This window comes from Ostrea edulis, chromosome 7 (genome assembly GCF_947568905.1).
Source record: "Ostrea edulis chromosome 7, xbOstEdul1.1, whole genome shotgun sequence".
Classification (NCBI taxonomy): Eukaryota; Metazoa; Mollusca; class Bivalvia; order Ostreida; family Ostreidae; genus Ostrea; species Ostrea edulis.
In genome coordinates, this window is record NC_079170.1 from 53,561,205 (window position 1) to 53,586,941 (window position 25,737).

The 25,737-nt window shown below is 34.9% G+C and overlaps 1 protein-coding gene across 3 annotated transcripts; it reads right to left on the reverse strand.

Annotated features, from left to right (window-relative positions):
• Positions 1–1,282: 1,282 nt before the first annotated feature.
• On the reverse strand, positions 1,283–24,833 carry LOC125654913 (exportin-T-like). 3 transcript variants are annotated; one of them, XM_048885020.2, is made up of 28 exons: positions 24,752–24,833; positions 24,099–24,223; positions 21,438–21,523; positions 20,884–20,940; positions 20,665–20,734; positions 20,230–20,448; positions 19,143–19,226; positions 18,665–18,775; positions 17,729–17,887; positions 16,367–16,446; positions 15,881–16,076; positions 14,596–14,658; positions 13,991–14,062; positions 13,664–13,792; positions 12,920–12,988; positions 11,543–11,662; positions 11,298–11,392; positions 11,030–11,195; positions 10,463–10,605; positions 9,658–9,943; positions 9,292–9,481; positions 9,019–9,086; positions 8,784–8,832; positions 5,440–5,555; positions 3,566–3,613; positions 3,333–3,404; positions 2,789–2,842; positions 1,283–2,124 (listed from the first exon to the last, which is right to left on the reverse strand). In XM_048885020.2, the coding sequence occupies exons 2-28, from the start codon at positions 24,156–24,158 to the stop codon at positions 2,098–2,100; spliced, it is 2,889 nt and encodes a 962-aa protein (XP_048740977.1). In that variant the 5' UTR covers positions 24,159–24,223; positions 24,752–24,833; the 3' UTR covers positions 1,283–2,097. The 3 variants fall into 3 exon arrangements, with proteins under 3 accessions (XP_048740977.1, XP_048740976.2, XP_056000713.1); XM_048885019.2 differs by lacking the exon at positions 24,752–24,833 and adding an exon at positions 24,438–24,647; XM_056144738.1 differs by lacking the exons at positions 1,283–2,124; positions 2,789–2,842; positions 24,752–24,833 and adding exons at positions 2,885–2,992; positions 24,438–24,651.
• Positions 24,834–25,737: the final 904 nt, after the last annotated feature.

A 25,737-nucleotide genomic window follows, 5' to 3' on the forward strand; every position in this document is an offset into this window, starting at 1 on the left:
TTCACTACTATATTGTAAGGTTTCCAAATGAATCAATCAAAAAGTTACAAGAATAAAACTGAATAAAATGACACTCGTGTATGGAACGCCAAATTAACCGCGCATTAATTCAATTAATGAGAGCAATAATTGATTTGATGCCCACATCAATTCATTTGATGAGAGCAATAATTGATTTGATACGTGCATCAATTCATTTGATGAGAGCAATAATTGATATGATGCACGCATTAAGTCCATTGATGAGAGCAATAATTGATGTGCGCTCCAATGCAATTATTGCTCTCATCAATTCAATTGGTGCGAACATCAATGTAGTGGAATTATTGCTCGCATTAAATTTGGAGCTCGGTATAAATGATTTGACAATCTTTTAAATTCAATTGAAGATATCTTTAAATAATTCAATTATTTGTGCGCTACAATTCATTTGAAGAGAGCAACAATTATAACGATCATCAATTCAGCAGAATAATTAATGCCATCATCAATTCAATTAATGCGCGCAATATTTCAGCGCGCATCAAATGAAATAATGATATCATCAAATAATTAAAGCTACTATTTTAGTTTATGTTAATTTGGCGCTCCATACTCGTAAAGTCTACACCCAAGCCACCATTTTCAGTGGATCCGCCTAAAATTCCTGTTGGATCTGCACTTGCTTTATTGATACACATATATTCTACATGAGGTAACTATCATGCATATTTTCAAAGTTATGAACAATACACATCGCATATATAGCTGACATTTAAATGGAATGCATTACAAAGTTTACACACGAGTCATGTAGGGACGTGGACATACGGTTTTCCATTAAATACATGACAAGTATCGTTCGTTCTGGCTTGAGATTGCCATGCAATAGTCCACATATATTGGTAACCACTGTCCTCAGTTTGACACACATATTTGTGACCACTGACCCTGTCCTCAGATTGACACACATATTGGTGACCACTGACCCTGTTCTCAGATTGACACACATTGGTGACCACTGACCCTGTTCTTGGATTGCCATGCACACTGTCCACCAGTTTGTTTAGTCCATAGTAAAACTGTATTTACATTCTTGTTCAACAAATGTTAAGATTTCCTGTGCATTGTACTTCCCTGTAAAGTGTAGAGAGATAAAAAAAAAAAAAAAACCCACAAAATAAACAAAAAATAATTTGGGTATAGCACACCAAAAGTAAGACATTGAGGTGTAAAGAATATATAATACATACATGTACATTCTGCCTCAATGGAAGAACCCAAGTTGATAACAAACTCTCTAAACTGTTTCAAGCTTTATTGACCAGAAGAAAAAAATTCAATGATAACAATATCAATAGCAGTAACAACCCTATTTGTAACACATACAAATTAAAGAGAAAGTAACACAAAATGTATATTGCTGGAAAGTAATCAGAAACATTTATGTAACCCTGAATGCACTGCTTTTATGCATATTGTAAAACTGAAAGAAAGAATCATGAAAAAAAAAAAATCATGATTTGTTTGGTTTTTTTTAAAACAAATAAATCAAAATAAAACTGAATAAAATATTTTCAAGATTTCTTGAACAGTATATTTGATTAGAAAAGTGACATCTTTTTGTGTGATCCAAAATTATAAAATGTACCAACTCGCATCTCTCTTTCTCCCCTCTCATTAAATCTATTGCAAAATAAGACAATGGTCTAACCAACATAATACTTAAACATTCACATATCAACACACAACACACAACAAGGGCACATAATCCAAACAGTCACACAGCATTATGACACATATGGGATGTAGCTTGGCTTTAAAACAGAAGATGAACATGATCATTTTTAAAATCAGTGTTGTATGAATGAACTATAATCACAACGGTATAACACCACTTTTCCCCCCCGATGAAAATGATAAAACAATGAACAACTTCATTTTCATCACAGTGTATGTGGGGATTCACTGATGACTACAAAACAAGTCACCATTGGTTCAGTCCTCCAGTTCGCTTTGCAGAACACAGACATCTTTTTGGTGGCACCAAGCAGTTTGTATCGACGAGATGACTATTCCTTATCTACATTGATCTTCCTAACAGTCACCAACCATGTGTCATGACTTTGCCTTCAGGAAAAAATTCTGCAAGCAAGCATATTACTGTTTATAATTCTATAATAATGTAAAATTGTGATTGCTATGTAAATTTATTGAAAGATTTCCCTAGAGAGACTTCACACTAATATTAAAGCAAACCTGAATTACTTATGTTTAAGAGGGAAGCTACAGTACAATATTCAAGCTTCATTTCAGATTAAATGATCTTCAAAGAATTGCAAATTAGGTTATGAGTGACTAACAGCTTTAGCAAAAAATTAGTGAGCACTTCAAGGTATCATGCACACATTTTAAAGAATTAAAGATATAAGACCTTGAATTTTACCTCTCAAGGTTGAAATTTTCGAGAGATTATGAGTTTAAGAATAAATTTATTTATAGATATAGGGAAAACCATACGGACTGGGAGACTACTTCAAGAGATCGAGAACTTAAAAATATCGAAGTTCAAGTCATTAAGAGTCAACTGTATTTCACTGTCAACCTAACAATCTCTGTTGTCTCAATATACAAAATAAAACTTCATTTTCATTTTCAAAAAAAATCTATTGACTTTGGAGGTTATTATTCAACAATTTCCACCTACAAAGTCATTATTTCTTAATTAATGAACTATATATATGCAAGCATCTGTAATTACATGGTTGTAACCTAATGAGATAAATATTTTCCTTTACTCGTTACTCACCTTTAGATAAGTTCTAAAAGTTCTATAGTCGGTTTTTAAAGCTTCACAAAATTCCTGTAAATGCAAAAAACATCTTTCATGATTAAAAATGCTTGTACTTTAAATTCGAAAATCGTATACTGTAGATAACTAACATTTTTACTTCTATTTATGAGAATGTCATATCAAAATTGTCAACCCCTGCTCAACAACAGTCTTCAAATTCTGTAATTTAATGGTTACATTTGCATTATCATCTTCTAAAGACAGCAGATTTTTTTTATCTAATTCCATATTTAGTATAAAAGAAATCAGCCAATTTTGCTGAAGGTTGGGAGTTTCAAAATGCTTTGATCAACACTATGACCCTGCTGGTGGCTGATCCATTCAACAGTTAACATTGATCCACCACACAAAAATCTCCATCACCCACAACTTGTAATCTATCAATGAAGTCAGCAATCCTTATCATCTAAATTAAATCTAGTCTCGGACTTTTTAGAGAGTATGAACATTACCTGAATGTTTTCAGCTGGTACATTTATTTAGAGAGTATGAACATTACCTGAATGTTTTCAGCTGGTACATTTAATACAGGCAGGTAATCTGTGGACAGGTAGGTCAAAAACTCCTGGCCCTGTGACAATACAATCGGTAAAGACCTTTGTTATCTTAATGTAGAATAGTCTATACATGTACTTTCATTATTGTCACAAGAACATGAACTTTTTGTACTTTTCTTGATAATTATCATAATAGTGTAAAATGTGCCATTACTACTAACTTCCTCAAACTTACCCTTTTGTCAACCATACACTTCAGACAATGAGCACATTCTCCCAGAGCCTGCAAAAGACAAAATACTGAAAAGTCAGGTTTCAGATTATTTTAACAATCTTAAATATCTGAAAAATACAAACTGTTATTCCAAACATATACATGTGTGTGTACAGGGTTCCAACTTCGATTGAATACCTTAGGGGCCAAGTGGGCCCCTGAATAAGAAATCCTGTTAGCCCACATGGAATTTTAGTAGCCCACACATAACATGAAATTGAATAACATGGTTTTTTTTTTTAAAAGAAAAAGAAACATCAAGTCACATTGCAATTTATTTAAAAAATTAAAATATCAATATTTAAATTCTGTTTCCTTCCCCGTAATTCTTTCAAATACCTCTCTCATTTCCACTCTCATTACGTCAACCTAGCAAAAATATCAGAGTTCATGGACTTTTATGATCTTTGCTGCGTCTGACTTTAACTCACATTTCTTCAGACTTTTTATGTTATTTCAAAATTTCTCAGCTTTACGATGCTGTCAAGTTTATAACTTGGGCAAGCTGTCACAACGATTGGACCTTTCGTGTCATGTTTTGTACACACAGCACGTCATCCCCTTTTCGCCGTCATCGAGCCATATTCTCCCCTTCTTTCCACTTTGGTTAAAAGCAGACGCTTTCTTTTCGTTTGAAGTAACCCTTGCGTTGTTCAACTTCGGGTTTAAATACATTTTGGAAGGTTTGATACCCCAGGAATGTCTCGCCAAGTGGCAAAACCTCAACCGGAAATTGAACTTCAATTATAATAGGACTCGAATCGGTCGGAAAGAAAAATGTTGATCGGACAATTATGGTCGCCAAGTGGGCGACGAGAACGGAAATTTTGGGTGCCCACAAGCAAAGTTTAGTCGCCAATGCGAGTGGGCGAGCGGTAATTTGGAACCCTGGTGTAAATATATACATATATATATATATATAATTATTATTATTTATAATTATTTAATAGTTACATGTATATGGATTCTTGGCAGAGTATATGGACTCATACTCCCTGTCAAAGTTTATGGGAGAATATATACTTTGACAGGGAATGTAAGTCCATATACCCTGCCAAGAATCCATATAACAAATATGTCCTACAACAGAGCAATCAATGTAGAAATCGGACAATCAAGAGGGGGGGGGGGGGGGGGGGGGGGGGGGGGGGGGGGGGGGGGCATTCGGAAATTGAATTTTTTTTTTTTTTTTTTTTTTTTTACATTTTTGAACCAATTTAACAAACAACTTTTAAACAAGAACAATCATAATTTTTTTTTTTTTTTAACTTTCCATTCAATGTGAGAAAGTTATTAATAATATATAGGCCTTTATCATATTACCCTAACCCAAACAGCTGCCTCAGAAGCTGTGACACAACCGCATGCAGCAAACTTGTTGATCGCCATTGTTTTGATTCATGGAGTTGCGCATCTATGTTTAAATTGTGAATTGTGCATCCCTGCAAGGATGGAACATTTGGTACTTGCTGCTGGATAAAAGGTCATCCAAACTCGGGGAAAATATCATTGAAGTTTTTGCCATCGAGGTGCGAATTTTGTTCAGGCAAAATTGATGTGAAATTAGAGTTTGAGTTGATGGTGGCATGATAACTGGCATTTCAATGGATTTTGGGAAGTGCTGATGTGTATTGTCTTGCAAAAATAGTGTTAAATTTAGTGTTCCTTTTTCACGGCTGGATAACCGTTGGTACACAGATGGATTTGTGACCGGTAAACATCGTTGTCACGTCACAATTACATTTATCATTTAAATAAATGTAATTTTTGAGTTGGAAATTTAAATATTCTCCAACTACGTTATAGAGACAATGAAACAAAAGAAATCAAATCACCAATGAAGTCTGTCCATCGTTTAAATCAAAAGTTGGTTTCATCGGGCCAAGGAAGCAGGCTGGCAGGAAACTCTTGTACATAAAATCCACAAACCCCACCAATCCATTGTTGCCACCTAGGGATAGGAAAAAGGACTACTGTCAGTCTGCTCAAAATCTAGTACACTTACAACTTAAACTATGACATTAATGTGCAGTATGATATACAGTACCCGCAATGTTATACTTGACATGATAAACGATAGAACACGATACACGCACGATAGGATACACACACGATACGATAGGATACACGCACGATACGATAGGATACACGATAAACCTGATAACCGCAAAACCTGATAAACGATCTTCACGATAGACCTGATAAACACAAAACACGATTCACGATAAACGGAAAACCTGATAGAAATGTTGTAAATTTGGACAGAACGAAATTTTTATCCCTACAACATAATAACATTACGTTGATAATAATACTGAAGGATTTCAATATTCATCATACACCTAAAACGTACAATTTCTTTAATCCATGGTCGTACTTATTTTTCAAAAAATTATTTTTAATTCAATTTTTTACGCCATCACTGCTAAAATCAGAAAACTAAACTATATACGGTTTTTAATTCATGATTTGATATCTATATGAATTGTTACAGCCAATGATTCTAAAATTATAGTTAATATAAATTACACGGAATTAACTAAATGTAATATAATGTAGTGATATCATGCTTCAGTAGCTTTCTTATTCTAATGTCTATTATCTTGAATGTGAAATAAAACCAAGTAACAGTTTTTGTGTAGCAACGAGGGGATTCTTTTGCATCAAGCTCTAAGTTCACCGGTCATTCAACAATTACAATTAATTTCATCAAGACCGCTTTGAAAAAATCCACTGCACTACACCAAATCTTCATACATTAGATATTTCTACACTATGAGTGATAATTGATAGTCATAAGTAATTGGAACATATGTATTTGAATTGATATCTTAATAACAAAAAATAAATAAACTATGAAAAAATGAACAAAACCCGGCCTTTTTAAATTCACAATTTTGAAACGCTTAAAGATTTTTGTGTTTAGTATGTAAAAAAAAATTCAAATAATCACCAAAACCGGCATCAATTTTCAGTATCTACCCGTACGACTATTGGTACATGTATAAGTATACATGTACAAGTAAAAAAAAAAAACAACGATGACAGCCAATTCGTGCCCAGTTGAGCAGACTTATGGGAGATGCAACACCAATGCAACCTTTAAAAACTTAATCTTCTAAATGTGTGAAATACAATGACCCCGAGAATGTTTGCAGTCAAAACACGGGTGATACATGGATGCGCACAAGTTCAGTAGTTGGTATATAAATAGAATACAGGTGGAAAAAATCGAAAGAAAAAGAGTCTTTATTAAAATATATGTAATAAACAATGTAATTTACTGCTTTTTCCTTTCAAATCGGAACTTCCTATTTCTCTGTTAGTGTTAATTAAAAATAATTGTTTCTAGACAAACAAACGTTTATGAACTTCAGATGAAGGAGCTTTCAGATTTACTGTCTCCGGTTTGCTCGGCAAATCACTGCCTAATTTTCATACTACTTAGAATGAAATTGTGATTAATTTTCACCATCTCTGGACAGACATATAGTTCTTCTTCTGCCTTAAAATCGACAGCTTTATGTTCTCCTTCAATCATAGATTTAATATACAATCCCGATAGTTTCTGAAGCTACACGATAAACGATTTTCACAATAAATGGAAAACCTGATACACGCAAAACACGATACACAATAGACCTGATAAACGCAAAACACGATAGAAAACGGAAAACCTGATAAATGCAAAACATGATACGATAGGATACACGCACGATACGATAGGATACACGCACGATACGATAGGATACACGAACGATAGAACACGATAGTAATGTCAAGAATAACGTTGCGGGTACTGTACATGTGCAGTACATGTAACTAGATGACTGTATCATTGGCCTTATGCCAGAAATACACAAATTCTGACTTTATGTTTACAAACTAAAATAACAGAAAACTTTCAAAGATGTACTATACACCGGAGAGTAGAATTAGAGCCCAAGCAAACACATTAAACAATGCAGCCACTACTTACCTCACCACATGTCCTACCACAGCCCACAACATACCCCTCACATACCCTACTGAAGCCCACAACATTCCCCACTGCAGCCCACTATATACACCACTACAGTCCACTATATACCCCACCACAGCCCACAACATACCCCTCACATACCCTACTGAAGCCCACAACATTCCCCACTGCAGCCTACTATATACCCCACTACAGTCCACTATATATCCCACTACAGCCCACTATATACCCCACTACAGCCCACTATATATCCCACTACAGCCCACTATATACCCCACCACAGCCCACTATATACCACACTACAGCCCACTATATACCCCACTACAGCCCACTATATACCCCACCACAGCCCACTATATACCCCGCTACAACCCACTATATACCCCAATACAGCTCACTTTACACCCCCCTACAGCCCACTATATACCCCACTGCAGCCCACTATATATCCCACTACAGCCCACTATATACCCCACCACAGCCCACTATATATCCCCCTACAGCCCACTATATACCCCACTACAGCCCACTATATATCCCACTACAGCCCACTATATATCCCACTACAGCCCACTATATACCCCACTACAGCCCACTAAATATCCCCCTACAGCCCACTATATACCCCACCACAGCCCACTATATACCCCACCACAGCCCACTATATACCCCCCTACAGCCCACTATATACCCCACTACAGCCCACTATATATCCCACTACAGCCCACTATATACCCCACCACAGCCCACTATATACCCCCCTACAGCCCACTCTATACCCCACTACAGCCCACTATATACCCCAATACAGCCCACTATATACCCCACCACAGCCCACTATATACCCCACCACAGCCCACTATATACCACACCACAGCCCACTATATACCCCACCACAGCCCACTATATACCCCGCTACAACCCACTATATACCCCAATACAGCTCACTTTACACCCCCCTACAGCCCACTATATACCCCACTGTAAGCCACTACATACCCCACTACAGTCCACTATATACCCCACTGCAAGCCACTACATACCCCACTACAGTCCACTATATACCCCACTACAGCCCGCTATATACCCCACCACAGTCCACTATATACCCCACTGCAAGCCACTACACATCCCACTACAGCCCACTATATACCCCACCACAGCCCACTATATACCCCACTGCAAGCCACTACATACCCCATGTCTCGATCAACTTCCGCATTATGTTGTAGCACATTTTCTGACTCTAAAAAACAAAATGAGAAATATAGAGCACGATTACATTGAAGGCTAAATATTAAATCTTATAAATTTCACATTTGGCTAAATTCCATGTAAACTATCAATATGATATCTATCTATGTACTTGATTGATAAAAGCACACTTTCATTTTTAGGTCTTTATCCCTGATGAATTTAATATATAACTAACCTGTGGGTCTGGAATGTCTGCTGCTCCTTGGACAATGGTCAAAAGTAGGTCATGAAGGTTATTCATCTCTGGAAAAAAAGGTGGCTTTATTTAACAAAGCATTAAAAAGAATTGATTGATTCTGTTATTGTCATCCCAATCCCAAATACTACTCCTCTGTAACTACCAATACATGGACACAAGAGAAAATTTAAATATGTCTGCTATGAGAAATCTGTCATTTCATTATTTTCACACTTTAAGATAAAGAAAATGGACATGTCTGACTTGTACCTTGGTTTTTGAGAACATCCAGACAGTCATTAGAAATGATGGTGGACAAAAATAAATAGTAACTCCTTTGTAGCATCTTCTTCTCCACAGCTGTGACCTGGTCAAGGTCATCTGTAGGGGTTGACAGGACTTGAAAGATGGTTCCCACCAAAGGCATGAACACTTGCTGCAGGAAAGGAACTATTGCACCCTGTTGCAAATTTGCAAAAGATGTACTTTATATGAAATGTTGGTCATAGTATAAAATGAATTTTAAATGGAGGCTGTTAGAGCTCAGGACAATAATCATGAATCTAATGCTCATATATAATTGCCGTTAAAATTAAATCACTCTAAAAATAAACAACTCATTAAACACAAATTTACTTTAAATTTCATAATTAGCTGGTTCATCAGTGGTAAGAAATCATGCAGTTCTCTGGCCTCTGGCTGCTTCAGCAGGTTTTCCAGAACGATGGGTACAAATGGCAGGATTTCCTTCTCGAGACAGACAACCATTCTGTGGAGGTACTGCCTGACCCCCTGCTGAATCAGTTGACGGTAGACAGGGACATTTACAGCCTGCAGGAAGATCTTTAGGAGATCTGTGAACGTCTCCACACAACCACAGGCCTGCATGGTCTGCTGACTAGAAAATCCCTTGCTCACTCGGCTGGAAAAAGAATTTGATCAACTGGATGTGAAACAATATTAATTTAAGACATGATACTAATTCATTTTCTTAATCACTCTACAAAGTCACTCATTCTGGGACAAGAATAAAAAACAGATGACCATCAACTGATTCAATCCCATTTTAAAATCCATAAAATATAGATACAATCTACAAGTCAACAAATTTAAAATATGATTCAAACAGTCAATAGATATTTGTATGATATTTACAAGTCAATTTGACTCCAGTCTATCCAGTTTATCATCATGGAACCAGTCAAAAACAAAAACAAGTGATATGCCCCCCCCCCCCCTTCCAATCAGTGAAATCATGTTTAATATAAAATCAGTTTACTAATTTTTTTGCCATTTGGTATAAATGTACTTTATCTAGATAATTTTCATCACTGTAAATGTCCCAGCATGTGACAATTCAAGTTTTCTAAAAGAAACCAAACATCTTTCCCTGCAATAAACCAATTCCTAGATAAGGATAACGACAGAAGCCAGGGGTTACCTTGCCAGTGATGTGGCCATGTTGATGCTCTGTGCATACGCGTACTGCCTCTTGTCATTAGTTTCCACCTGAAGCTTCTTCAACAAGCCCTCAAACTTATTGGCAATAGGCGAAAGGAGTTCTTTCATTAAGTGGTGTTTTCTCTGTAAACATAATATATTCAAATAAAATTTCCGAAGACACTCACATTTTAAGTACTCATATAATCTCTCATTCCCTCAGAGGTCAAATGTTTCATCAGGCAAAATAATGTTCAGACTGTTAAACATGGATCTAAACAAAAAGATTAATACCAAATATAGAACATCACAACTCAGTTTTACAGAGAAATGGACCATAACTGCTTAAATTGAATACTAAAGGTGAATATAATGCTTAATTTAAAAAAAAAAGTCCATGGGCCACATTCGCTCACCTGAGCAAGCATGGTGTGAACAAACAGGAATCTAAATCATATGAAGACGCTCAATACTAACTTAAAAAAAACAACTAGAACAGCTGGACCAGTATCTAATAATTTTACTAGACGATACTTTGCACGATGTAATGACAAACAATTGAACTGACCTCTGGCATAAGATTGCTTGAGACAATGAGACTGCCTGCTGTCTCATAAATAAATAACTGGTCCTCATTTGACAAGAGATGCTGGTACCCATTGTCTGGTGTGTTGAGCATCAATAAATCTTGAATACGACTCAGAACATCCTCAATGTAAGGGCTTAATTGTCCCCTGATATTAAACAAAACAAATAGAAAAACAGTTAATTTTCACATAACAAAAATACAACTTCTTGTTATTAAATGCTATTTAAACTTGATGAAAAATGCTCACTTGAGTCCTTTGATGAACCTGGAAAACAGATAGGAAGTTCGACTTCTGACCTGTGCTGACCCATGCCGAAATCCTCTTTCATCAGTGAAAGCCATCTGTAAGTTCAGTTTTTACTTAAATCCCTGTTATAAATTATTCTTTCTCACTCTTAGATTATATCAATTTTCTGGATTTATACACCTCTTATAAGAGATGGAATAATTTGCCAAAATATCTGGAAAATGTTAATGCTTGGAAGAACTTACCAGAACATCAGGAATATGTTGAGGTTCAGCCAGGAAAAATTTATCATATCGTGTGATAGTTTCAAAGAATTGAAGATCAACAATCATATGGCCTTGACAGCTGACTCGACTTGTGATAAGCTGGGGAAAAATACATTGTATGCATAAATTATCAAAATCATTTTGTAGCAATAAATGTGTGCAATTTTCAAAGCCTTCCATCTATATAATGTGCTATGATACTTCACAAAGTTCAGTCATACATTTCGTATTTCCGTTATTTCCTCACTTTAAACTCAAACCTTAAGGATATGAAACAATAAAACCAATTTACGAGTATACCATAGAGTAATGTGTAATTTGCTAATTTTTTTCCAGGACCTCTAACCCAGACGACACACATAATTCATAGAACTAAAGGATCCCCCTTATTTAGCTTTACGTTCAGGTAACCGATGACTGTTTTCGCTGTCACAGCTCTCAAGATAACCATGTAATTAGGTCAGTTGTTTGCTATTAAATACATGTACCTTACTGTATAAAGCAATTACATGCAAATCAATATCATTTAATACCTGATTTAAAAAATTACTGTCAAAACAAAACTAGTATTTCCTCCATGTTTATGCCTTATCCGCCATATTTGTCTGAACTTGTGGTCGGCTCACCCAAGAAGACACCGACCAATCTGATTGTATGTTAAAAGATTTGAAATGTATCAATCAGATTGCTGATTTTTGGATTTTGCAAATTCCAACTCTTATGAGGGTTTGCGATGGTCGTCTAGACTTAAGTCACTTGTATATACAATCTCTACCACAGAAAATTATATTGCTAAGGTTCGAATTTACTATTAAAGAGGTTGTAAAGCTCATTTTGGTGGAATTTTTTTTTCTCATCCCAGATTGAATTTTTGTCTAGGAAGCAAAAATTCAGAGGATGTAATTTCAATATTTTAATTGTTTTAAATTTGGAAATAAATGCAGATGAATGTATAAAATTGTTATTATTTACTGAAAATTACTTGTTTGAGTCAATTAGCCTTATTTTAATTCTTTAAAATATTTCTTAACAAAATGAGCTACTATACCTTTAAAGAGTCCTCTGTATTAGTAAATTCCAACCCAAGAGATATAATTGCCTGTGGCTCTGTCTATGGTAATTGTTTATCCCCATTGTTTGTATAACAATACACACATCTACACATAATCTGCAGCTGTTACTGGGATATTTTCGTCCTGACTTTAGAGATTTGCATGCCTATTTTGTTATTTTGTGGATGTGAACTACACATAGGACGAATGTTTTTTCCAGGAATGTTTTTCCTAAACTGTTGATGCACATTATACACAATACAGTACATGTTAGTGATTAGGTAGGTGGGGAATGTGAACTGACCATCCTGATCATATCCTGTAGAGCACTGGCTTTGGAAACATCAGGGTTAAATTGTTGACTTTGGGAACTCTGCAATAAAGAAGATGTAGATCAATGCAGGGTCTATGTTATCAAAGTAGACTCAATGACAAATTTATTTCATTCAAAGAGTGGTCTTTACATTTGTTAACTTTATTCTGTTTAATGCTGCATCTGTAGGGATTTTATTAGCTGGGACCTTGTTTCACTCCTATCAGACAGTAATTTATTTTTCACACCTATCAGTCAGCAATTTATTTTTCACGCCTATCGGACAGTAATTTATTTTTCACTCCTATCAGTAATTTATTTCTCACTCCTATCAGTCAGTAATTTAATTATTGAGGTACAGTCTACTTCTATTCTTACTAAAGCTGAACAACATATACATTGACATAACCAGCAGCTTGCTAAGTAGAAGTTCACATAAATTTTTTAATATAGAATCCTTTATGACAGATGTTAAGACTGCAGATATTGTGTTTCAATTCAATGCATGTATTTACTGTATTTGCTATCACAGAATAGCAATGCAAACTATGTCAGCTCACTGAGAGTAAGATACATCCACATATGTATGATAGAAGCCTATACAAATCCAGATATCTGGATCAGCAAACTGAATTCAAAATGGGAATCAATGGAATCAGGGTCCATTGATATATTTGTATAGTAACAAATACTTGAAGATCATTGTTGACAATGGTTGACTAAAAATGTACTTACTGGTAGTGCCTCACCAAGCATGTACAGCATTGTGATGGCCACCTCCACGTCGCACACCTTCATGGCCTCCCAGCGGGGCAGAGTCTGGGTCACCAGGTTGTGGACCGTTCTCAAGATCAGCTCAGTGTCCTGCAGACATGTCACAATCACCGAGAATTCAATCTCCAAATTCAGTTACTGTACACACATGGATTACTTTTAATGAACTGGGGATCCAGTAATTCAGAATATCAAACAGAACATTTTAACCAGTAGTTGATGCTGAGCAGATTAACATGTGTTTAATCTTATGTTATAATTTCAATAAGTATGGATGACATTAGTTACCAGAGCTGCTAGGTTTGTGAAAATGTTCTTCAGCTGCTTACGGTACTCCTGAAACATGGCTTCCTCCTCACCCTTCAAATTTACAAAACTGGTTAAACAACCATTTTCTATACATGTTCATTTGCACAAATTTCAAACATGCATGTCATGTACAACACAGATCTCTCACATAAGAAACAGTGGGACCTTGTAATTACACATATACAAGTAAGAAAACAAGTGATATTCATTATTGATCAAAATCAGCACAGAAAGAGTTCATTTGCAACAGATTTATCAGATATTTCAACATGTTCAGTTCTCCATGTGTCTTTACATAACCCAGATTCTTTTAATGCTTTTTTAATTTTCTGTATGTGTACTTAATTTGATGCATTTGAATCCCTCCCCCCGATAGAGAACATGTAATGCTCTATTCAACAAATTCATGAATTAAGGCTACTTTTTGGGGAAATTAATGATAATTTGCACATTTGCATTAAACACTTGCATTTAATGCAAGTGTGCAGATTAATGAGAACCCAAAAATAAATCCCACTAAAATAAAAACCCATGGTGTATTGGTTAACTTCTATGTATATCATGTAAAAATAAAACACACAAACCTCATGGTCAAAATTATATGAGTCGTCATATTTCATCTTCTTTATAATTGTGTACAACAGACCCTAAAAGCAAACAAGAGTAGATGATGTCTATGAAACAGATTTTAAAAAAATAAGGAGATTGGCTCTTAGTAAACAGACGATACACACATTTTAAAATTACAAGCACAAATATACCATCAACAGCCAACTAGTTTGTACCTACCCCAAGATAAGGTATCAAGGATCAGTTTTTCATGAAAACTATCCATTATACCCGAATGTGATCTTTTTGTTTTCCCACTATACCCGAATGTGATCTCTTTGTTACCTGAATATGATCTCTTTGTTACCTGAATATGATCTCTTTGTTACCTGAATATGATATCTTTGTTACCTGAATGTGATCTCTTTGTTACCTGGATGTGATCTCTTTGTTTTGGGTTACCTGAATGTTTTCTATTTGTTTTGGGTTACCCGGATGTGATCTCTTTGTTTTTGGGTTACCTGGATGTTTTCTATTTGTTTTGGGTTACCTGGATGTGATCTCTTTGTTTTGGGTTATCTGGATGTGATCTCTTTGTTTTGGGTTATCTGGATGTGATCTCTTTGTTTTGGGTTATCTGGATGTGATCTCTTTGTTTTGGGTTACCTGAATGTGATCTCTTTGTTACCTAGATGTGATCTCTTTGTTTTGGGTTATCTGGATGTGATCTCTTTGTTTTGGGTTACCTGAATGTGATCTCTTTGTTACCTGAATGTGATCTCTTTGTTTTGGGTTACCTGGATGTGATCTCTTTGTTTTGGGTTACCTGAATGTTTTCTATTTGTTTTGGGTTACCTGAATGTGATCTCTTTGTTTTTGGGTTACCTGAATGTTTTCTATTTGTTTTGGTTACCTGGATGTGATCTCTTTGTTTTGGTTATCTGGATGTGATCTCTTTGTTTTGGGTTACCTGAATGTGATCTCTTTGTTACCTGAATGTGATCTCTTTGTTACCTGAATGTGATCTCTTTGTTTTGGGTTAACTGAATGTGATCTCTTTGTTACCTGAATGTGATCTCTTTGTTTTGGGTTACCTGGATGTGTTCTCTTTGTTACCTGAATGTTTTCTCTTTGTTTTGGGTTACCTGAATGTTTTCTATTTGTTTTTGGTTACCTGGATGTGATCTCTTTGTTTTGGGTTACCTGAATGTTTTCTATTTGTTTTGGGTTATCTGGATGTGATCTCTTTGTTTTGGGTTACCTGAATGTGATCTCTTTGTTTTGGGTGACCTGAATGTGATCTCTTTGTTTTTGGGTTACCTGGATGTTTTCTATTTGTTTTGGGGACATTTGCTTCATCTGTTTCAGAAAACTGATGTACTCCTGTACAAAGGGAGCTACTGCCCCTGACACATCGTCATCCTCATTACTAAGGAAACGGAACATCAGTGGCACTTTCTCCTCCAGTGCTGCCATGGTAACCAAGCTGTTTTCTTGGTCCTCCATTTTCTGCAATCTGAGAAAATTACTTTTTGCAATTTCTTACTGTTCTGTATTGTAATGCATCTTATAAAGAAAGTTCCCCATTTTGTGCGTGTGTGTGTGTGTGTGTGTAATTTGACAAAAACAGATTCAAACAGATTTTTCTAAATAGGACATTTAACTTTTACATATTATGTACTCAATATATATGGACATTAAATCTTCCAATGTATTCGATGAGGAATATTTTCATTGTTTTACAGTATATTTCACTACTGAGAACAAAAGAAATAAGTGTCTAGATTTGCTCCTTTATTGTCTTACTTTTGCCAGCAGATGATAAGGTTGACCCCAATTCCATTAATCAGCTTGGACAGCTTGGCCATATAATCCCCTTCCTCCTCCTGAATAAAATGACCAACAAATTATCCACACACAATCCGACAGAATCCACGAACAATCTACTGTAGATCACGTTTACTTCGTGAGATCTTATTTTCACATGGTTCTAATGATGTATTTATTTAAGAAATATATCTTTCGCAAATCATTATTCATTGTTGAAATCTTCTCTGTGTAAGAGTTTATTCATGAGAGCTAAATTTTCGCAAATGGCTAGTCTCGCAAAATTACACATAGATAATGTTATAGCAAATAAAATGTGATTTACAGTAAGATATGATCACTACACAGGTGAATGGATCGAAGGATCTAATTCTAACTAGTAGATTCAATCCACAAAAATATCATGTTGTAATCAAAAGTATAAGATGAACTGAATGTATGTAAATGGATACTTTGATCATACATGGACCACAATGTAAACTAGTCATTTAACGTACTAATTGTGCTATCCTGTCTAAATAAAAGAATTTATTATTATTATTATTACATGTTTAATATTCATTTGCCATTTATTTATTGAACTACTTAAGTTACATTCATGATATATGTATGCATATTCATTATATGTAAAATATTTTATTTCACAATAAAACGGATCCGTTATTGATCATGTTGAATAAATACCATCATTATGATATCAAATAAAACACTTCTTTTTTTCACAACTGTATTTAAGATAACAACATCTTATGAAAGAAAACATAGTTACTTTCTGAGCTGCTATAATTCTGACTTTCACTGAAGGCAATTACAGTTACAAAGCATATTTTGCAAGATGGAACAGATATGTACACATTCATTTGTCATTTTGTCTGAAATGGAAAGCACCTGCTCTTGTGAGGATGCATAACTCGAATTTAAAATTTCTTTGAAACAGATAAACAATTCTCTCATGCATGTAAGTTTTTATTAAAATTTCCGTGGACTATGAGGCCTGCTGCTGGCATTTCATTGAATAATGTACGGTGATGACTGGTTAACAGCTTCACTGATCACACATCTTTAGCAATACAGGGATATCAAGACATGTGACACCCTATCGATGACAGTTTTGAGAAGTTACATGGTACACTCTTAAAATGTAGACTTGCTGTATCAAAACTCCAAGACGGGGACTTTCTCAGAGAATTTCACAATTCATATTTTTCACCAAAAATAAAAAATTACTAATGTCCTCCTGCTCATATTGCCACAGGTTAAAATGAAGAGTCACACAAGGTGTGCAACCAATTTCTTTCTTTTGGCCTATACTCAGTAATGTTGACTGACTTAAAACATTACCTCTTGAATGTTGAAGATGCCCCGGTTTTGTAGAATTGAAGTGAAGGACTCAATAAGTTTGGTCTTAGCCACTGGCTCCATTCCCTTGTTAATGACGTCAAGGATACAATCACACGCACTCTCTCTCAATAAGGGCATCGACATGAACTCCAAAAGCACCTGCAAACATACCGAAATCACATCTTTATCAAAGAGCAGATACCTGTAACTCTTTACGGAGACATCTGAAGTGCATGAATAACTTACAAGCAAAATAATATATAATATATAACCATCTCATTCATCATAAGATACTCTGATAGTTGATATGCATATATGACTTAAAGTAGGAATAAGTTTGGTCATTTTTATCAATTCTCCTTGATTGTGTAGTGCTAACTTCTATACACCTGCATTGTGTAATGCTAACTTCTATACTCCTGCATTGTGTAATGCTAACTTCTATACCCCTGCATTGTGTAGTGCTAACTTCTATACTTCATTGTGTAATGCTAACTTCTATACTCCTGCATTGTGTAATGCTAACTTCTATATCCCCGCATTGTGTAGTGCTAACTTCTATACTCCTGCATTGTGTAGAGCTAACTTCTATACCCCCGCATTGTGTAGTGCTAACTTCTATACCCCTGCATTGTGTAGTGCTAACTTCTATACCCCTGCATTGTGTAGTGCTAACTTCTATACCCCTGCATTGTGTAGTGCTAACTTCTATACCCCCGCATTGTGTAGTGCTAACTTCTATACCCCTGCATTGTGTAGTCCTAACTTCTATACTCCTGCATTGTGTAGTGCTAACTTCTACACCCCTGCATTATGTAGCGCTAACTTCTATACTCTACAGTCTATTTTTTATTGACTTGCTTGCTGTCATTTAGTGATGTTTATTACTTTAATCGAGACAGATGTACTTCTTTACAATCTCTCAGCGAGTCCTACCTGCACAAATTTGTCATTGGCGATGAGGTTGATATCAATCCAGGAGACATACTTTCCTATGACATCAAGGCACATGCAAGTGACCTCAGGATTACTGGACTGAAACTGGGTCTGATCCAAAAGAAAGTAAATAGTACAATATAACACAGTTATAGTGAACCTCTAGGTCCAGTGAAAAACAAGGTGTTCATAATAGAGTTAGGTATTTTCCTCTCATAGGGGAATAAATATCACTTCGCAATTTTAAAGCGTGAAATAGTTATAAGCATGTTCATTATAAGCATATATTACTGTAGTCTAAAGTCATTCTGTGGTTTTAATATTTTCCTTAAAGGCCAGAGGAGTAACACTAAATACATCAAGCAAGATCAGTGAGCCATTCACAAGATCAGCGAGTCATCCACTTCTGAGTGGAGGAGACACACTAACAAGCAAGATCAGTGAGCCTTCCACTTCTGAGTGGAGGAATGGTACTTACTAGGATAGTGTACCATGTCTCTGTCAGTTGGAGCACACTCTGTTCCCGCATGGCATCTTTGATTACCGTGTTTCTCTGGATCTCCTGAAATTAAAAGAAATTCATTAACCACTCTATAATTCAAAAGTTATACACTATCTATACTTTGAGCATTGTTTACTGGGATATTTTCACACCCATTCCACCCTCATCCTAAATGGTTGAATTCAAACATGGTTGAATTTTTTCCACATTATTTTAAGGTAGTACTAAACAACTTAAGGTGAATCTCTAATGGGATGAAAATGTTTTTCATTATGAGCGACAAGAACACATGATGAAAACTCCATGGTATACACTATGATAAATAAATGATTTCATTCTGATTTTTCCTTCAAATTCCCTACATTCTTTCCTAATTTGTAACATTGGATGCCATTACATGTAAATTTAAAAAAAATATTTTTTTTTTTTTTTTTTTAGAATTAATCAGTTGACCTTGTGTATTGTTGAACTTGGCCTCTGACAAACTGGCTAAAATATATTGGTCATTCAATCTGCACGCTATCATTGGCTTGAGTTTCATTGTTATAACTCTAATACAGTTCTGAAACCAATTCTTTTGACCTAGTAATTATGAGTGAAAGTAACTGAACATTTCCCCTCACAAATGAGGCCATCCTTAGTTTGTAATAACTCTTTGTGTGAGCTTCACTGTTCAAACTCAAATGGAAAAAGACATAACTGAAAATGAGAAGCTATTGAAATGCTGTGAAATTTTGTTTTCAGTCATCTGTAACTTTGTTTTAATTTGTTCATAAAACACCATGTTTTACGGAATATTGGTCAATAGCTTTTCTTTGAAAATTTGGTCATGTCATATAAAAAATGCAACTAATCAAAGGCTAAAATCTTAAAAATCAGCAAAAAAATTTGAAAAATTAATAAATTTTCATAGAATTTTACAATCAAATCATTGTCACTCATCGTGGCTTTTAGATGGTCTAAGAATATAAACAAATACTTTGTAAATTCATGTTTTCAAAAAATTTGAATCCTTGCAAACCTTATACATGAGAAAACAATAATTTGATTAATGGTGCTTTACCTCTTCAGTATGGACAATATCCCTATCTACAACCTCACTGTCTATGCTTTGCAACACTCGGAGATATATATCTACAGCCTTGGCACTTGGAGACAGAATTCCAATTAAATCAGTGAAGAATGATGGCCACCTGTGAGGGTAGTCAACGGCAAAAGCAAGGGAGGCAATCTGTGCTACTTTGTTACGTAGGAAACTTCGGTCTAGGTTTGACTCATTTCCCTGAAAGAAGATAGTAAGATATATATTCTGGTTTTCTAGATATTGTCTGTGCAGATGAAACAGACTACTTGGTGTAAACCACTTGTATTCTTCCTTATTTAGAGTAGTTGAACTTTGTTACAAATTCTTTAAAAAGGAGTAATATTTCACATTACATCCAAAAGCCAAAACAACATTCAAAGAAAAAGAAATTATTGTTTTGAATGTCTGACTTACCATTAACTGAAGACAGGTGCAGATAAGACTGCGCACACTCTGTTGATCTTCAATGCTAGCCTCCCTGTACCTGTTGATAATCAATAAATCTAATTAGTAGTCCACATGTACATTTGACATTCACAGTTACTTAGTCTTGATACAGTTCCCATTATGTTCATACTGTAGATTATTTAAGCAATTTTCAAATAAGTTCAAGATTTTATTCCAGTGACTCACCCTGACTTCAGATAATGTCCAATCACTTGAAGACAGAAAAACCTCACGTGATCATTCCTGAAATTTACACAATAAGTTAACATCCTAATTAACCACAGTACCAAGAGAGCTTAAGGAGAGTGCATTTAGATTTACACATAAAATATTGTGTACTGATAACATGTATATGTCACAGTTGTTTCGGTTATAGTTTTCCTCAAAATCTGCTTATTTTCAGAGAGAGCTGAGGTACGGTAAAGGGGGACAGATTATGCATGAGTAAGTAGCTGAACTTCCATAGATTTAATTAAGTCATGGTACACACATTATTTCCATTACTGTAGAGATGGGAATAGTGACAAATTTTGTAAACAGTAAACATGGACACTTCATCAATACTGGTAACTTAACTGTAAACATGGACACCTTGTCAATACCAGTAACTTTTGTATAATGTTAAGTTCCTGTGCTTGTTGCTTTGAAAATAGCCCACGAATGATGACTTTATTTTGAAGGTCTTCTAAAATATTTGAATATCCACAAACAGAGAGAAAAAGACAATAAAATCTCCATACCCAAAGTAGTTTCCATTGGTAAATGTTGCAGCACATAGCTTCCATCCATCCCTAGATGATTTCAGTTGTTCAAAATACTGCAAAGCCTGAAAATCACCCTCATCAATTCAGTTCAAAATCAATGGACATTAGTCTAAAATGAATGCCTTTAATATTTAATCCCAAATTAATGGGAACAAATAAAAAATGTTTTCTTCTTCTTCTTTTTTTTTTTTTTTATACATGCAATATGCACTATGCATATATTGAATAGTGTATTACATTTTACAAATTATTTATTTGACAACATTAGTTTAAATGGTTTCATAAACAGAAAGTATGAGCCATACATTTTTTTTTTTAATATTATTTTCATATTCTGTGACATCTTCAATTTCTGGATTCCCAACTGCATTGGCAGCTGTATTGATTAGTAAAACAAACCATATATATCTATGAGTATTTCTTTGAGGAATTTGGTATTTCTGATTTAATCGTAATATTGGGGAGTTCTTAATCAGACATAGCTTAAAGCCTCCAATGAAAGATGTTATGATCATAATTTGTTAGAAAATATACACATAACTGTTGGACACTAGAAGAAACTGACTGACTGCAGGGATTTTCCATTGCCCCATGTAGATCCAAATTTCAGCCCCATTCCCAATTTTTAAAAAACCCTCCATTCTCCAAAATTTGTGTCTGACACTTCTCACTTTTCATTACCTGAATTGATATACAGTGAAACTTCTCCAAACCGGCCCCTCAGAAAACCTGTTCTCCCTAAATATCGGCCAATTTTCAAAGTCCCGGCAGAAATCTTAATATTTCCTTACAAAGAAAGTCTTACAAAACCGGCCACCCCTGAAAACCGGACATCCGCTACTTTTTAAAGTACATTTGTGAACAAATATGTGTAATTTACCCTTAACATACTGGCCACTTTTTGAAGACAATAAAATTTTGGCCAGAGGTTGATCAAGATTGTCCAGGTGATTTCTAGTCAACTCGTACCCTGACCGACTCATACCCAGGTCAACTCGTACCCCATAGGTCAACTCGTACCCAAAAGGCAAAAGTCATCTCGTACCCAAGAATCTGCCCATAATGCAATGTATCTATGCGCATATAAGTGACATATCGCTTAGGTACGGGTTGTCATCAATTGAAGAGGAGGAGTCAACTCGTAACCAGATTCTTGGGACTTTTACTTTTTGGGTACGAGTTGACCTATTGGGTACGAGTTGACCTGGGTACGAGTCGGTCAGGGTACGAGTTGACTTGACTCCATCCAGGTTTGCAAATTGACTGACCAACCTGCCAGGTGGGAAATTATCTACAGGAGGTGTGAAAAACACTAGAGGTCTCTTTAATTTCTATTGTGTACCTGTGCTGTCAAGGGTGTTAATTGACACTTAGCTAATCCAAGAGACCCTTCCAAATTCTGTACAAAATGTAAAAAACAGTTAGGAACATATTGAATGAATACAGTATCAAAAGCCATATTGTTTCACCATACTATCATATGGATATAAGTGGTATTTAATAAAGAACAAACCCATGACTGTTAATGATAATTATTAAAAGATAGATTAATTTTCTTGGTTTCCATAGGCTTAAAATTCCAAAGAAATATTCAAATTACAATTTCATATTTACTACTGTACTTTTTTAAAAACGTCAATACAAAATTGTTAATGACATAAGCGATAAATGTAAACAAAGTATTTATAGGTAAGAGGAATTCCAATAATAGGCCTCTGTGTTTTCTTTATGTATCCTGTTATAGATTTTCAGTTTAAAATTAGATGATTTCAGGGAGAATAGTTCTTGTAATTCATAATTACCTTTAAGTACAAGCACACTAATTTAATCTCCACTGATAATTGATCATAGATCACCAGATCAAAGTGAAAAGTACCTACTTTGTGAATATTGAGATAAAACATCTATAATTGCTAAATTCTTGGTATACCAGCCATCCCTCTAAACCGGCCGTTTTTTTCTGGTCCGAGAGCCGGCCGGTTTAGAGAACTTTCACTGTATATAAAAGTGTGTGGGATATATTATGTGCCAAAACTCAATATACTGTTAGCAAAAGTTTGACTATTTAGTGAAGGGAAAACTGCAAATTAAATGAATTGTTGTATACTCATGAAATGTGATTATGATAGTGTCACTGCTTAAAACATGATGTTCAAATGATATTACATGTAGCAGTGTAGTAATGTTGCCTTAGGGCTTATAAAATACTGATCATTTTGGCATGTCCCATTTGAAAAATAAATAGCTTAAATAGTCTATATATATACACATTTCTACCTTACTTAGTATAAAAGACAAATCAGACAATGGTAATCTTAATGTCAATAATTCAAAAGAACAGAATGGTTAAATTATGAAAGCAATGAAATAAAAAGCGTTTTAAGTGTTTTATTACCTGAAAATTATTACTCAATTGATAATTAATACGAATTCCCAAATTTTTGGTCAAATGTATTGAAAGGACCAGAACCCACATTCAAATCGCTGAGGAAAATCCTTTAACCCTGCTAACTGGCAGGCCCACTCTGATGGACTGACAGTCAGTACCTACCCTCCACTGAAGCTGAGTACTTAGTGATACATTCAACATGTAAGCTTTATGAGTATAGTTTATAAATGTGTGATAATACAACATACCCTGGCCTGGAGCTGGGGATTAGCTTGAGGGTCCAACCCACGCAATGCATCCTCATCCATTTCGAAATATACAACTATCTCTCTGTATCCAAAAGTATGTGGTTCAACTAGTCCATATGTAAATCCTGCAAATATATCAATAAGATTTATAAGTGATGCACTTCCATTCTTAACTATTCCAAGCTTTCATGAATTTTAAAACAATTATAAACGAGCAGAAAGCATGAGCACAGAACTGAAGATATATCTTATAGGTATTTTTGAACAATAAATTGTCTTGCCTATATGAATATTACACGAACAGAGGAAACTCGAAATATAAACAATACCCGTACTAACCTGAGTAAAGCATTCTAACCTTTTCAGTAATTATTATTAAAATAACTAATTTCAGTAGTTTTTTACATGCACTTCACATGTACATAATCATTCAATATTTCTGACTTTCCATCCGAACACGTCAACGCGTCTTCACAAAATACGCCTCAGGCTCAAGTTTTGAAATTTCAGTAAACAAACATTCATACTTTGTAATAGCGTTCGCATAGTTTCTGAGACGTTTCTTGGCACATAATTTTTATAGGTTTTATATGTCAATGAACGGTGATGCAATATTGGATAAATTACCACAAAATATAAATATCTCGCCTTACAAGATTTCACGTTTCTCTAGCCACGTTTCGTCATCCATAGTCGCCATGTTGACACAGAGTTTAGATAACTCGTACGCAAAAGAAGAAAAAAAATGGGGGTGGGTGCAAAACATACAACTTATCTTTATATCTTATCTTATCTTATCATACCTTGAAAATCACATACCTGCTACATAACTACCAACCCTTAAAAATCAATCTGATTAGACCTAGATGATTCATTTGCAAAAATTAAGAGGGTGGTGCATAGTCAAAGAAATATTTGATAAAGGAAATGTAACTTTTGGAAATTCCAATTTCCGTACGAGGAAAAAAAAAAAGAAAAAAAAAAATTAAATAAACTAAATTATGAAAAGGCATTGAGCTCATTTTCATAGCTGAAAAAAAAAAATCGCGTTATATAGCGCGAAGCTTTGGCGAATAAACGCGTAATTTTCTTGAGATAACGCAAAATATTCTATATATATAAAACATACTTTATGTAAAACAGGAACCCGTGATTAGTACAATGTATATAAGTACGTGTACCGTTAAAGTAAAGAATTAACACATGCTAGTTTACGCGCCTACGTTTTCATCTTCGCAAGCCAAGCGTTTTCGGTCCGCTTCGCTCGTTTTACATATGCATACTTTCAGAATGTTTTTTAGATATGCCATCGAAGTTTTATTGAATGCATTTTAGTAGAATTTATAATGGCTATAAAAATTTGTTGATTATATCAAGCATTAAGACGTCACAGAATTTTAAAGATATTGTATAAATCATTATTTAAATTCGATAATCGTTATATTTATATGCGAAAGTTTGATTTATATGCGATAAATCTTGCTTTATATTCAATACATCTTTAAGAGATATGCATTAACAAAAATACAAAGTACAGTTGGACAAGTCTATTGTTCTTCTTCTTCATGGTAATGGACAAATTATTTCATGTTACTTTTATAATGAATATTGGGCGCATTTATGCCAAATTTGCAAGCGC